Source organism: Hippocampus bargibanti, linkage group LG09 (assembly GCF_051943395.1).
Source record: "Hippocampus bargibanti isolate YZ-2025 linkage group LG09, ASM5194339v1, whole genome shotgun sequence".
In the NCBI taxonomy this organism is placed as follows: Eukaryota; Metazoa; Chordata; class Actinopteri; order Syngnathiformes; family Syngnathidae; genus Hippocampus; species Hippocampus bargibanti.
The window spans coordinates 8,252,806-8,265,348 of record NC_142742.1 but is presented as its reverse complement, the minus strand read 5'-3'; the positions used below and the strand labels follow the sequence as shown (position 1 = coordinate 8,265,348).

The 12,543-nt window shown below is 39.9% G+C and overlaps 2 protein-coding genes across 2 annotated transcripts; one reads left to right on the top strand and one right to left on the bottom strand.

Annotated features, from left to right (window-relative positions):
• Positions 1-1,623: 1,623 nt before the first annotated feature.
• ifi27.2 (interferon alpha inducible protein 27.2) lies at positions 1,624-6,140 on the bottom strand. Its single transcript, XM_089003631.1, has 4 exons — positions 6,024-6,140; positions 4,639-4,680; positions 3,466-3,579; positions 1,624-2,601 (listed from the first exon to the last, which is right to left on the bottom strand). Exons 1-4 carry the CDS (start codon positions 6,031-6,033, stop codon positions 2,540-2,542), a joined length of 228 nt encoding a protein of 75 aa, XP_088859757.1. The 5' UTR covers positions 6,034-6,140; the 3' UTR covers positions 1,624-2,539.
• Positions 6,141-6,264: 124 nt separating this feature from the next.
• LOC148893535 (galectin-8-like) lies at positions 6,265-12,484 on the top strand. The gene is made up of 8 exons (XM_089003630.1): positions 6,265-6,626; positions 6,791-6,879; positions 7,799-8,012; positions 8,110-8,229; positions 8,300-8,326; positions 9,952-10,040; positions 10,131-10,296; positions 11,110-12,484. Exons 1-8 carry the CDS (start codon positions 6,588-6,590, stop codon positions 11,257-11,259), a joined length of 894 nt encoding a protein of 297 aa, XP_088859756.1. The 5' UTR covers positions 6,265-6,587; the 3' UTR covers positions 11,260-12,484.
• The last annotated feature ends 59 nt before the right edge of the window (positions 12,485-12,543 follow it).

Sequence of the window (12,543 nt, the reverse complement as noted above, 5' to 3'; positions counted from 1 at the left end):
AGTAAAAGTAAATCCATACGATATATACCTTTCACTTTATTGCCTTTAACTCGGCGTCTTTGCTTTCTTTTTCCCACCACTAATACTGGGGCCTTCATCCAGGTCTGAATCTTGTACAGAGCCCAATGGGAGAGTTTGCAGTTCCTCTTTTCAAAAACTTCCCTTTGATGGTCACCACGAGCTCTCACGTGCATCATTAAATGACTACTGACGTCACTTTTTTGTTTTTAACTGACACCAGAAAAACGTTATATAGCATCTAAAATACCCAAAACATGCAGTATATTTTTAGTCAAATGCAAAACATCAATAAAAATGACTTAAAGTGTCGAAAATCTGCAAAAAAATTGAGCTGCGAATTGGCCATTTTCAGAAAGTCCCTCCCCCATTTCGTGACGTCACGCCAAAACTTTATTTTACAGCAGTTTATTTCTTTAATTACAGTCCTCATGTAATGCGCCTCTCTTTCCAAACATCAATTCCCTTTGACCTTCGACCTCCAACGCCATTCCATCAAGCCATAAATGACCATCACAAATGTAAATAAAGTGACTTTATGATACAATGCAGTGTATTTCTTTCATTACAATACAATAGCACATTTATTATACATAGAATAAGGTATGTTGTGTGTAGGTTTTTTAGGCTTATTTAGTTGAAAAGTATATTTTATGGAAACCCGGGAACGGATTATTCCCATTTTAATGGTTTCCTATGGGAATTTTTTTTTGAGATACACACTTTTCGTCTTACTCTGTCTGGGAATCAATTATGTTCGTAAATTGAGGTCTCACTGTATTCAGCTCTCATGACAAATAGCTCACCCGCAGAAAAAAATCTTATCCTGTGACTGTAAAGTGTCCTTGAGAATTTTGAAAGGCGCTTATATAAAGACAATATAATACAAAAAAACCCCAAAGTTTAATTTGGAATATTAAGTTAAACAAAAATACAAGGTTGAATTATCTTTTGCAAATCATTATACTGCTTATATTTGTTGCGCACAACTCCACTTCAATGTAACGCCTGACCAAAGTGACATGAAATGAGCGTGGCGAGACGCTCAACCTATTTACTGTGTTTTCCATCCGTTATCTGAACCATTTAATCCTCATGAGGGTCATGGTTGTGGTTGAGCCTCGCCCAGCTGACTTTGACAGTATTCAGGGTACACCCTGACCCGATTCCCAGCCAATCGCAGCGCACACGTAGACAAACAACGAATGATTCAAGCTTCCAATAACACCCGGGGACAATTTTGAGGGTTTCATTAACCTGCCGTGCACGTCTTGAATCAAGTCTTCTGTCATGTGAGGCAAATGTGCCAAAACATTGACCACTGCTCCAGAATACTGTTGTATTTTTTTAATGTCTTAAAAATTTTCACTGTTTGGGGGGGGGGCTTGAACAGGCCACATGTGTTGCAAGCCAATCTATGACTTGAGACAGGACCTAAACGCTGCCACTGCAGCGAAGAAAATTAGTTTGCAGTATCCGCAGTTCAGTCGCTGTGTGCTGTGAGCAAAAGTGTTGTCAAGGCCACGTGCACACAAATGCACTGTTTCTGAGCTCCACAGTACACTGGTCTTAGTGTACTGTAACATATTCAAAACAAAGTCTTACTCACAAAGTAGGGGAGCCATTTATTGACCAAAAGTAAAATACAGTGGGACCTTGGCTTACGAACTTAATTGGTTCCCAGACAGTGTGTAAGGCGAAAAGTGTGTATCCCAAAAAATTATTTCCCATAGGAAACAATTAAAATGAGAATAATCCGTTCCCAGGTCCCCATAAAACATAATTTTCTACTTTCTAATTTTCGAAGCCTTAAAACTACACAATATGCCTTATTTTATGTATAATAAATGTGCTATAGTATTACGATTCTCTGTGATAATTGTATCTAGTTCATCAATTGTGATCTGTTTAGCTGGGTTGATAACTTTTTGCATCAAGTGTACTGATGACTTGTGCGGGTTATTTGTGGAGCCTGATTGATGGGCTATATTAACTGTTTTCTATCCATTTTCTCACTATTCTCACACTCTCACACTTTTGTTTTTTTTTGTTTCAAGCTCTGTCATCTCCCTTTCGTGTGTGTTTTCTCTCTCTCTGTCTGCCTGTCTCTTTAATGTTTAACCCCCGTCAGTGCTGCGTTCTTGACCAATCACGTGGCTTTAACCGAAGAATGGGGGCGGGGACTAGAGGACAAAAAAGTCAGCCACCATTTTCTTGTTAGGAGAACGGGCTCATTCGTGAACGACACATCACTCATTGTGGCAGCTACCGTGTGTATCCCGAAAAATAGTTTGTATGCCAAGGTAAAATTTTCATAAATGTAACGTTCGGAAACCGAAAAGTTCGTAAGCCAAGGGGTTCGTAAACCGAGGTATCACTATATAAGGAAAAGCAATCTGCAACATTTCTTTGGCATTAACATTACTCCATTATAAATTTCAGTGTGCACACCCTGCACTATATGGCAAAAAGTTTGTAACAAATCATTTCAAGCGGTGGCCGAGTTTTAGGTGTTGAGGACTCAGAGGATAACAGCGACCAAGCCAGCAACAGGTGCGGCAGCGACGGTTGCGCCAGCTGAGCCTGAAACGAGAGGTCACATTTTGGAATTTAGAGCGAGTTAATCACAACGCTATCACACGGCCACAAATTTTATTTTAGCCTTCTGCGAAATAAATACTGAATCTTGATTAGCCGCATCCGGTTTCTATCTCACTTGACACAATTTTCACAGGAGAGGTGCACTTTGAACTGGTGACTTTGCTGATGACAAGGCAGAATGACACAAAAAAACAAAAACTTTCACCCTTACTCAGGCTGCATCTGTGGAACATTTTCCAATGTTGAAATCTCATTGAAAATTATCACAAATAAGCAAATATTTGGATTTATATATAAATATTTGTACTGGTTAAAAAACAATCAACTCATTTACTGCCACTCACTAATTTATTCGGGAATTGAAAATATGACTAAGAGCGCCATTCCCGAATTTGTTCGGGTTTTGTTTTTCCTTGCTTGGGTGCCGATAAATCGCTGGCCAGGGCCTCCGGCCATGTTTTTTTCCTTTCCACAAGGGAGCAGCATTTCCCTTTTTTCCATGTTTGCGATTTGTTCCAGTTTCAGCTGTTGTTAAAGCGCTATATAAAGCAATATTTATGCATTGCATTGTATTTTGGACCTTTCAAACTCATATAACTTCAAACCCACATAATATATGAATTAAATCTTTTTGTTCTGAAGAGGAGAGTATCAGATTTCTTGACGCTGCATTGAATGTTTATGTAGTCCTAAAGGTCAATATTCTGTGATTCCTAGAATTTGAGTGACAATGACAAAAACCCTGGCACAGGAGTGGACACATTTTTGCTCATCGTCTGGCAGTGAATGAGTTAAACATACACAAAGAAAATAACACATTCCATGCATGTATTCATGCACGTATACCTGCTGCTGCTGCAGTGCCTGTCGCGACTCCCGCTTTGACGATAGCTGTGATCCCCACCGCAGCTGGGTAGCCAATTGTGGCAATGGCAATCGGCGCAAAAAGTATAACTCCTCCTGGGCAAAAAGCCAGAATACACCAATATCAGTCAGACATATAAACACTTATACCGTGTTGGTTGAATGCACTTTCATTGATTTATTTATTTGCATAAAAAATTGAGGCTGCAAGATAATAACAATAATAATAATAATAATAATAATAATAATAATAATAATAATAATAATAATAATAATAATAATAATAATAATACATTTCATTTATAAGCGCCTTTCAAAAAACTCAAGGACAGTTTACAGTCACATATTTTTTTTTGTGCGGGTGAGCAGCGGCAGACATTCGCGCCCGCGTTCACTCTACCCGGAAGTAACACAGCAGCAAAGTTATGAAAGGAAAAGGAAAGGAAACAACAAAAAGTTAATATGACAACACAAAGACACAGAGAGTCACTCATTCTTCATGGTGCTCATGTAAGGAGATCTGCTAGCTGGTGGAACTTACATCGGCTAAGTAAATGCAATTACCATTATTGACGAGCAAAATAATCATCTGTGGCGGTCCTTGTTGAGAATTGTGATTGCATAACCTCTACAGACTGGGTTACTGCTCTTATTCGTGTGACATGGATAAGACTTGCCGGGAATGCAGAACCAAATTAGAAGTGTGTGTGTGTGTGTGTGTGTGTGTGTGTGTGTGTGTGTGTGTGTGTGTGTGTGTGTGTGTGTGTGTGTGTGTGTAAGGAATTTATAACCTATGCCCTCCAAACTGACCTGCCATCCACTTGCCAACCGAAGCAAAACTTTGTAAACCGTCCATGATACACAGGTTAATACTACCTTAGAATATTTCGTGGGAAATGAGGACCAGGACCACCCGCTATAGACGAAAATCAGCAAAGTAGAGTTATATAATAATAACCCAATCCACATGTCTGTAAACTATGAGCTATCATGCCGTCATTGAGTCATTCGTGTTTTTTTTTCTTTTTTTTTTTAATTCGGAACCTTTTTTTTCCTGAAGAAAATTATTCGCGATGCAGAAAATCATTGAATAAGTCAACCGCAAAGTAGCGTGGGATCACTGCATTTAACTGTTGTGCTTGTTATTGATCTTACCTGCTGCACCCGCTGCGCCGGCAGCAACAGCCAGTGCTGAAACTGAAACACAAAAAGAAGGCAACTTTCATTTGGATAGAAAATGCATTTTTAACACAATATTAATTTGTCTTGCTTATCGATTTGAATTGGTTCAACAGTTACAATAAACATGCACATCAAATTCGGTACAGGAAATTTATCATGACAAAATGAAAACAAGAAACAAGGGTATTAGGTAGGGAGGGCGTTTGGAAATACAGTCGGAGCGCCCGCTGATTCACTCCATCCGTTTGGATATTCCGTACGAAACCCGAATTTTGCCGTTCGGAAATTCAGAATGCGCCCAAAACGGCTTGAAATAGTATAGATGGAACTATTTCAACCACGACCTACTGATAAAATAAGAACATAGTCTGTGTTTGAAAATTACTGTGAGCACAGCACATGGGTGATGGGGATTACGGCTCTTTTTAGAGAGTCGGTTCTTTTCGCTCGGCTCTTTTTAGCTAAAATTAATTTACAACCAAAAATAATGTACAATGATATGTAAAACGAATTACAAATGCAAAAATAAGATACAATGTAGATATTTTTAAATTTATGTGGCTTTATTTGACCAATCACGTGCGACTTTGACTGAAAGGGAGGAGTCGGTGACTGTAAGCGACTCCCAATTAAGAGCCGGCTCGGAGAGCCGCTTCGTTTGCGAACGACACACTACTACAACGCACTTTGCTTCTCACCGAACACAGACACGCACACAGGAAACTGCGGGCGACAGAGTAATTTTCCTAACGCGCTCAGAGGAAACACCTTCAACTGTGTTTTTATACAACAATCATTGTAAACGTATTGTATTGTTCTAATTATTTAACCTTACACATCTGTGCATTAAAAATGCCATAGTTTATAAAGAAGCTAACTTGTTACAAAATACGTTTGACACACAACCGCCGCTTCTGCTAATAAATATATAATTTCGGGGACATTCCTGTTATCATTGATGTTAAACGACCATTTCGTCACTATAAGAGCGGGGGGGAATGCACTGGTCAAAAGCAAGCAACGATGTACAAACATGGCGCAGTTTACATTCAACTACAATATAACAGTTAAGTTGTTTTGTTACAACGCAAAAAATAGCTACTGTTATAATGATAAGATACGGTTTGAGTACAGATATGACATCGAAAACGACCACCGGAGAAGTGGTCTCATTGGTCAACACTCACCAATACTGTATTTAAAACCAACGGTTTTATGTGTAATTTGGAATCGTGAAACATTTTAGTATCTCCGACTAAAATCATATTTGGTGGCTGACCAGTTAGTCTCACTCCGGTAAAACATACACGTTTGCTAAATTATCCTCAATGTCGCCAAAAGCTGTAACGGATACTCACGAAGTCCCATTTCGTTTGTGTCGTTTCGCTAAGTTAAACAACTTCGTAGCTTGTCCTCAAACAGATAGCGGGCGGGCTGCGTAATAACGATAAGGTAGGGTTTGAGTCCAGATATGACATCGAAAACGAAACTACCACCGGAGAAGTGGTCTCATTGGTCAACACTCATCAATACCAGATGCACGCTATTGGCCTAGAGTACAGTTAATCATTTATTTTTATTTTGTAACACAAAACGTTGTGTGGGCCGTTACACTTTTACTTCCATTCGAATGCACACATGAATTCGGCAATTGATTTAAATGTGACTTCAAAATCCTGCGCTGCGGACAGATGGCATATTAATGTGGGGTGGTTGATCGCTCTGTAGAGTTGAACAGGAAATAGTTTGGCACGCATGCGCACACTGGTCACATGACCAACGCGCGCATGCGTGCCACCGTCGGCTTGTACGGCGTCAACTTGCTTCGCTACTATTTAACAGTGAATGAGATAAACAGTCATATTTAATCCCATAACTCGCGATTGTTTTTGAACAAATAGTGGACGTACACAGGAAGCTCAATGTCGGTGGCGAACGCGAAGTTGAGTGTCTTGAAACCGGTAAGAGCGGTATTGGCATCGTTATGACAATATTACGCACCCATGGCGACACATGTTAAATGGCCAAAGAAAGATTCTCGGAACTAGAATGTCGCTATTAATTCAGTATGGATCTCGTGATTGCCCCTAAGACTGTATTACGTGATCTCACCTCTCCACCTCAGGTGATCCCATACACAGGATCAATACCCGGAGGCCTGCACCCTGGTGAGATCATCATCATCCAGGGCACCGTTCCTTCAAACGCTGACAGGTGAACTGCGACTAACATAGCTGCGGAATTTAAATACACATGCACGAACTGTCATTCTCGTGTTCACAACTGTTAACTCGCCAGGGCAAAAGGGAAGTTGATTATGTATCGTGCGCTCTCTAGTGGGAAAGCATCAAAATGTCCAGCCTGTCACTATAATGGCGTCTCTATAAACCACAACTCACGTTATTAACCCCCCTAAAAATGGTAGGCATGATAAATGGAGAGTAAAAAAATACGATTTGAATAGTTTCAGTTTAAAATAAACAAATTGAGATACCATTTAATGTGAAACATGATTCAAGCAACAACTGCAAGCGCTATTCCCGAATTTGTTCGTGTTTTGTTTTTTTCTTGTTTGGGTGCCAATAAAGCACTGGCCTGGATATCTGGCCATGTTTTTCCTTTCCACAAGGGGGTAGCATTTCCCTTTTGTCCATGTTAGCGCTTTGTTCCGTCTTCAGCTGTTGTTAAAGCGCTATATAAACCAATCTTGCATTGTATTTTGGACAGCCACCCTCATTTAGAGTTCATATAACTCCAGACCTATATAATTTAGGAATTAACTATTTTTTCTGATGGAAGAAAGTTTGTAATGCTGTATTGAATGTTTATGTAGTCCTAAAACTCAATATTCTGTGGGTGCTGCTATTCAAGTCACAATGACAAAAACCCTAGCACTGGAGCGGACATTGTTGCACTTTGTCCGGCAGTCAGTTAAACGAATGTCAAATGACATCAAAATAATGTTTGTAGGCTTTCTGGCATTTTCCCCCTGCTTTTTCTAGCAAAAAAAGCATGAATGTATTGTACCAACACTGACTAAAATATAGAAGAGCAAAATTGCAGTCTATTCCAGTAAATATTTCCTGGAGAAATGCATTTCTGTCTAACGCCTCGCCGTGCTTGTTCTCTTGAGGTTTCAGATTGACCTGTCCTGTGGCGGCAGCACCAGGCCGCCTTCTGACGTGGCTTTGCACTTCTGCCCATGCTTCGAGGGTTCCTCGCCTTGCGTGCGATGCAACTCTATGCTGCAAGAGAACTGGGGCCAAGAGGAGACGGTGCAGCAGCTGCCTTATAAACGCGGGGCCCCATTCGAGACCGTCATCCTGGTGCATAAAGATGCCTTCAAGGTCAGAGATGCCAGAACTGAGAACTGTAAGGCAGATGGGCTGATCGAATGTGAAATCATGATTTTTCAACCTCTTTTTTTTTATAATAAATGAACAGGTAGCAGTAAACGGAGCTCACCTTCTGGAATACAAACATAGAATCCCACTAAATCGGATCAACATGTGTTCCGTATCTGGGAAGGTCCAAGTTCAGGCTATTGGCTACATCCCAAATTCTGTGAGTTGTTTCCCGCCCTTGCATCGTTTCAATTCGCAGTCAATTAAAAGTTGCTCTTTGTCATTCTTAGGGAGTACACTCAGAGACTGGTGACTTGGTGAGTTGCTTTCTCTGCACAAACAGACCGAGAAACATTCTGCCTGATCTCTCATGAAACATAAAGCTCTAAATTGCAAAAAAGACCGGACAGTTGACAGGGTTGCATTCACAACATATTCATTCTACAAATGATTTTGACACTAGAATTTTGGTGGATTTTAAAGTTTTTCTTTCCATAGTTTGACTGGTTTTGCGACTTAAACTCAAATGCCACTTGTATGTATTAAAATTAGATCTTGAATTGGCACCTGAGATTATTCTTCATTAAAGGACAACCGACACCATTTTTTTGTTTCGTAACTGACATCAGAAAAACGTTTTAGAACATCTAAAATACCCAAAACATGCAGGCTGATATTTTTAGTCAACTGCAAAGTGTCCCAAAACTACTTCAAAATGACCCCGTAAATGCAGAGTTTAGAGAAGGTCCCTCCCCCTTGTTCGTGACGTCACGCCAGGACGTCTTGCCTTGCTCTTGAATCAAAACAATGGCTTCAGATTCGGAGAAGATGCTTTCTTGTTACTCATCCAGTTATGACAATGATTCAAATAGTTCTGAAAAGGAAAGCATAAATGTTTGCAATCGATTAAAGAAGCCCTTCCGGTATCATTTTGAGGCGTCTGGACTCCAATGTAGCTCCCCGAAAATGCACAAAATGGCGCCCAAGCTCTGTTGGAAATGGGCTTATTTGTCTGCTGGGAATTTGTGTCAACTAGAATCAAAGAGTAGTCTTGGTGCAACGCACAACGATTCACCATCGCGTTATTTATGTTTTTCCTTCTGATTTCGCCATCAACACGAAGTTTTCAGACCAAACAAAGTACCCAAAATGCATTGTGTGTCCTTTCTCGCTCAGGGGTGTTCCAGACGTGACGTCAGGAATCGTCACCAACTCAAAAACAAGACTTCCTGAATATTCAGCGCAAGTCTTAAAACGTAAAATATAGCTATATGCGGTGGAATCTTTGTAAAATACGCTCAGTAGAAGTAATTTGAAGTGATTTTACAAATTATGGACACAACTTGCCTGGAGGCATCGGTTGTCCTTTAAATATGGTGGGTTTATGTCTTACCATGATTTTCTTTTCAACAAAGAAATTGACATTTTGAAAAACATGCTAAGATAATGCACTAAAAATATCTGCCATAAGCCTCCACAAAAAAAAAAAATCCTTATAAATCAACTTGACGTTATCGTCATGGCAATAAGTGTGACTAGTTTCTAGTTTATTATCCGTCTTTCTTATCACCCAACAAGGGTTTACAACAAAAGTAGCAAATAATGCTAATACTTTTGTCCACATAACGCATGTCAATCAAGACCCTAGCAGGGATAATGTGTTGTCCTACTGTCCCTTTCGAGAAAGGGTGTCAAACTCATTTTTGACCGCGGGCCACATTGTCATTATGATTTATTAAGATACAAATTGATGAATAACTAGTTTCCAAATCTGAAGTCAAAAATAAAGACTGTTATTGTGGTTTTACATGGGACAATTTGTAATTTTAGTTCAGACTTTAGCAAGCATCATGTAACTTGACATGCTTGATTTGCTTTCGTGGGCCGAATAAAATGATGTGGAAGGCCAGATTTGGCCCTGACTTTGACTCCTGTGTTTTAGAGCCTACCATACAAAGGCAGTATCCTCAAAGGCCTGAGCCCTGGGCATCACATAACCATCAAAGGACAGATCAGCGTGTATCCACACAGGTAACTACTGCAAATGATAACGAAGTTGTTCAGAGAATGTAAAAGCTTCCTACCAAAATCTGAACCCCAGCTCTCCAAACATTCTCGAAGCGTTACAGTGAACCTATGCAACAGCAGAACGCAAAGCATCGCTCTTCACCTCAATCCTCGCATGAAATCCAGCACCTTCATCAGAAACTCGTACCTGAATGAATCCTGGGGACAGGAGGAGCGGGAGTTAGTCTTTTTCCCTTTTTCCCCCGGAGAGTATTTTGAGGTAAAGAATATGAACTCATTCACTGCCAGACGTGCAAAAATGTGTCGCCTCCTGTGTGCTAGGTCATTGTCACTTGAATTCTAGGACCCAAAGAATATTGAGTTTTAGGATGACATAAACATTCAGAACAGTGTTAGAATCCGTAGACACTCTTTCATCATAAAAAAAAAAGTTAATTCCTAAATTATATGGGTCTAGAGTTATCTGAGCATGAAATGAGGGCGGCTGTACAAAATACAATACATACATATTGATTTATATAGTGCTTTGACAACAGATGAAGCTGGAACATAGCGCTAACAAGAAGGTCTCCAATGTGGATGGGGAAAAACATTGCCAGAGGTCTGACTGGCGCTTTATCGGCACCCCAGCAAGAAAAAACAAAACCCAAACAAATTCGGGAATGGTGCTCCACGTCACACTTTTCAATTTCCGATTACATTTGGGAATGGAAGTGAATTAGTTATTATTATTATTGTAAAGTAAAGACTTAATTCCTATATTATATGGGTCTGGAGTTATATCAGCTTGAAATGAGGGCAGCTGTCCAAAATACAATGCAATACATGCATATTGACTTACATAGAGCTTTAACAACAGCTGAAGCTGTAACAAAGTGGTAACATTGCCAGAGGCATGGGTCGCGCTTTATCAGCACCCAAGCAATGATAAAACAAAACCCGAACCAATTCATGAATGACGCTCCATGTCATAATTTCAATTCCTGAATAAATTCGTGAATGGCAGTGAATGAGTTAAAAAAAAATCAAAACAAAGTTCATGTGGTTGAGGAGTGTGTACTTTCCTTGTCAGATTCTCCTGCTGTGCCAAGCACATCAGTTCAAGCTGGCAGTGAACGGCTTGCACTTGTTTGAGTTTAAACATCGGGTTCAGGACCTGAGTACCATCGACCAGCTGGAGATCATGGGAGACTTGGAACTCATGGATGTCAAACTGTGGTGATCCAGACTACCAGCTACATAACGGGGCTTTTCATCGTAGGGTTTCTGTTTGTCATTTATTTTCGAGCTTGTGTTATTTTAATCTTATCATGGTCACATGTGACATTGGTTGGCTTCTTTTTCGCCGAATGTCACAAAAATGTAAAAAAAAGACGTGAAAAGCACATCAGCTTATTTTATAGTCCGCCTGCCTTTCTCATTGTAAGTACTCTTTGTAAATGTACAGTCTTGTTTTGACTTGCCATGACGGTTAAAGATTCTTGAGATGTTACTTTAGGCTTTGCCTCGACTGTTAAATCGCGGAGGAAACTGTCAGCAGTATTACTGTATTTTCCAGCGTATAAATATATACATATCCTGTGACTGTGACGTGTCCTTGAGAGTTTTGAAAGGCACTTATAAATGAAATGTATTATTATAAGGCGCACCCCAAATGAATGGTGTAGTTTCAAACTTTTTCCATATACAGTAAAGTCTCGTTATATCGATATTCTCGGGAGTCCGAAAAAATATCGATATAACCGGGACTATCGATATATCCGACCCTGCGCGCATGTAATTTTCTCCTTGCGTTCATAGAAATACAGTAAAGTCTCGTTATATCGATATTCAAGGGAGTCCGAAAAAATATCGATATAACCGGGACTATCGATATATCCGACCCTGTTTGCATGTAATTTTCTCCGTGCGTGCATAGAAATAGTATCGATATAACCGGGACTATCGATATATCCGATATCGATATAACGAGACTTTACTGTAGTATCGTAATAAGCGGTACTATCGATATAACCGATATCGATATAACGAGACTTTACTGTATAAGGCACACCGGACTCTGAGGTGCACCTTCAATGAATGGAAAAAAGTTTTCCCAATATAATAGATAAAATATATAACATTTTCCCAAATATAAGGAACACCATATAAGGTGCACCCCCAATGAATAGTGTATTTTCAAACTTTTTCCATGTATAAGGCACAACGGACTATAAGGCGCACCTTCAGTGAATAAAAATAGGTTCCAAATATAATATATAAATACATAAAAGTTTTGCAAATATAAAGCACACCATATTATAAGGCGCTTCAGTAGAGGCTGGGGTTACGCAAGACTTCTTCTACAGGGGGAAATTGAGTCGTGGTTGCTGACGGAAGTTACAAGACCCGTCGTGGCTCAATTACACTTCACATACAAGGCGCACCTGTGTATAAGGCACAGGGTCATCTTTTGAAGAAAATGAAGGCTTTTGGGTGCGCCTTATACACCGGAAGATACGGTATT

Bases quoted from the DNA above. Each gene is read 5' to 3' on its own strand.
- LOC148893535 (XM_089003630.1), top strand. From the start codon at position 6,588: ATGTCGGTGGCGAACGCGAAGTTGAGTGTCTTGAAACCG. The intron at 8,230-8,299 runs GTGAGTTGTTTC...TGTCATTCTTAG, and splicing joins TTGGCTACATCCCAAATTCT to GGAGTACACTCAGAGACTGG. The intron at 10,297-11,109 runs GTAAAGAATATG...TTTCCTTGTCAG, and splicing joins CCCCCGGAGAGTATTTTGAG to ATTCTCCTGCTGTGCCAAGC.
- ifi27.2 (XM_089003631.1), bottom strand. The intron at 3,580-4,638 runs GTAAGATCAATA...CTTTTTGCCCAG, and splicing joins CGGCGCAGCGGGTGCAGCAG to GAGGAGTTATACTTTTTGCG. The intron at 2,602-3,465 runs GTATACGTGCAT...CTCTCGTTTCAG, and splicing joins AGGCACTGCAGCAGCAGCAG to GCTCAGCTGGCGCAACCGTC.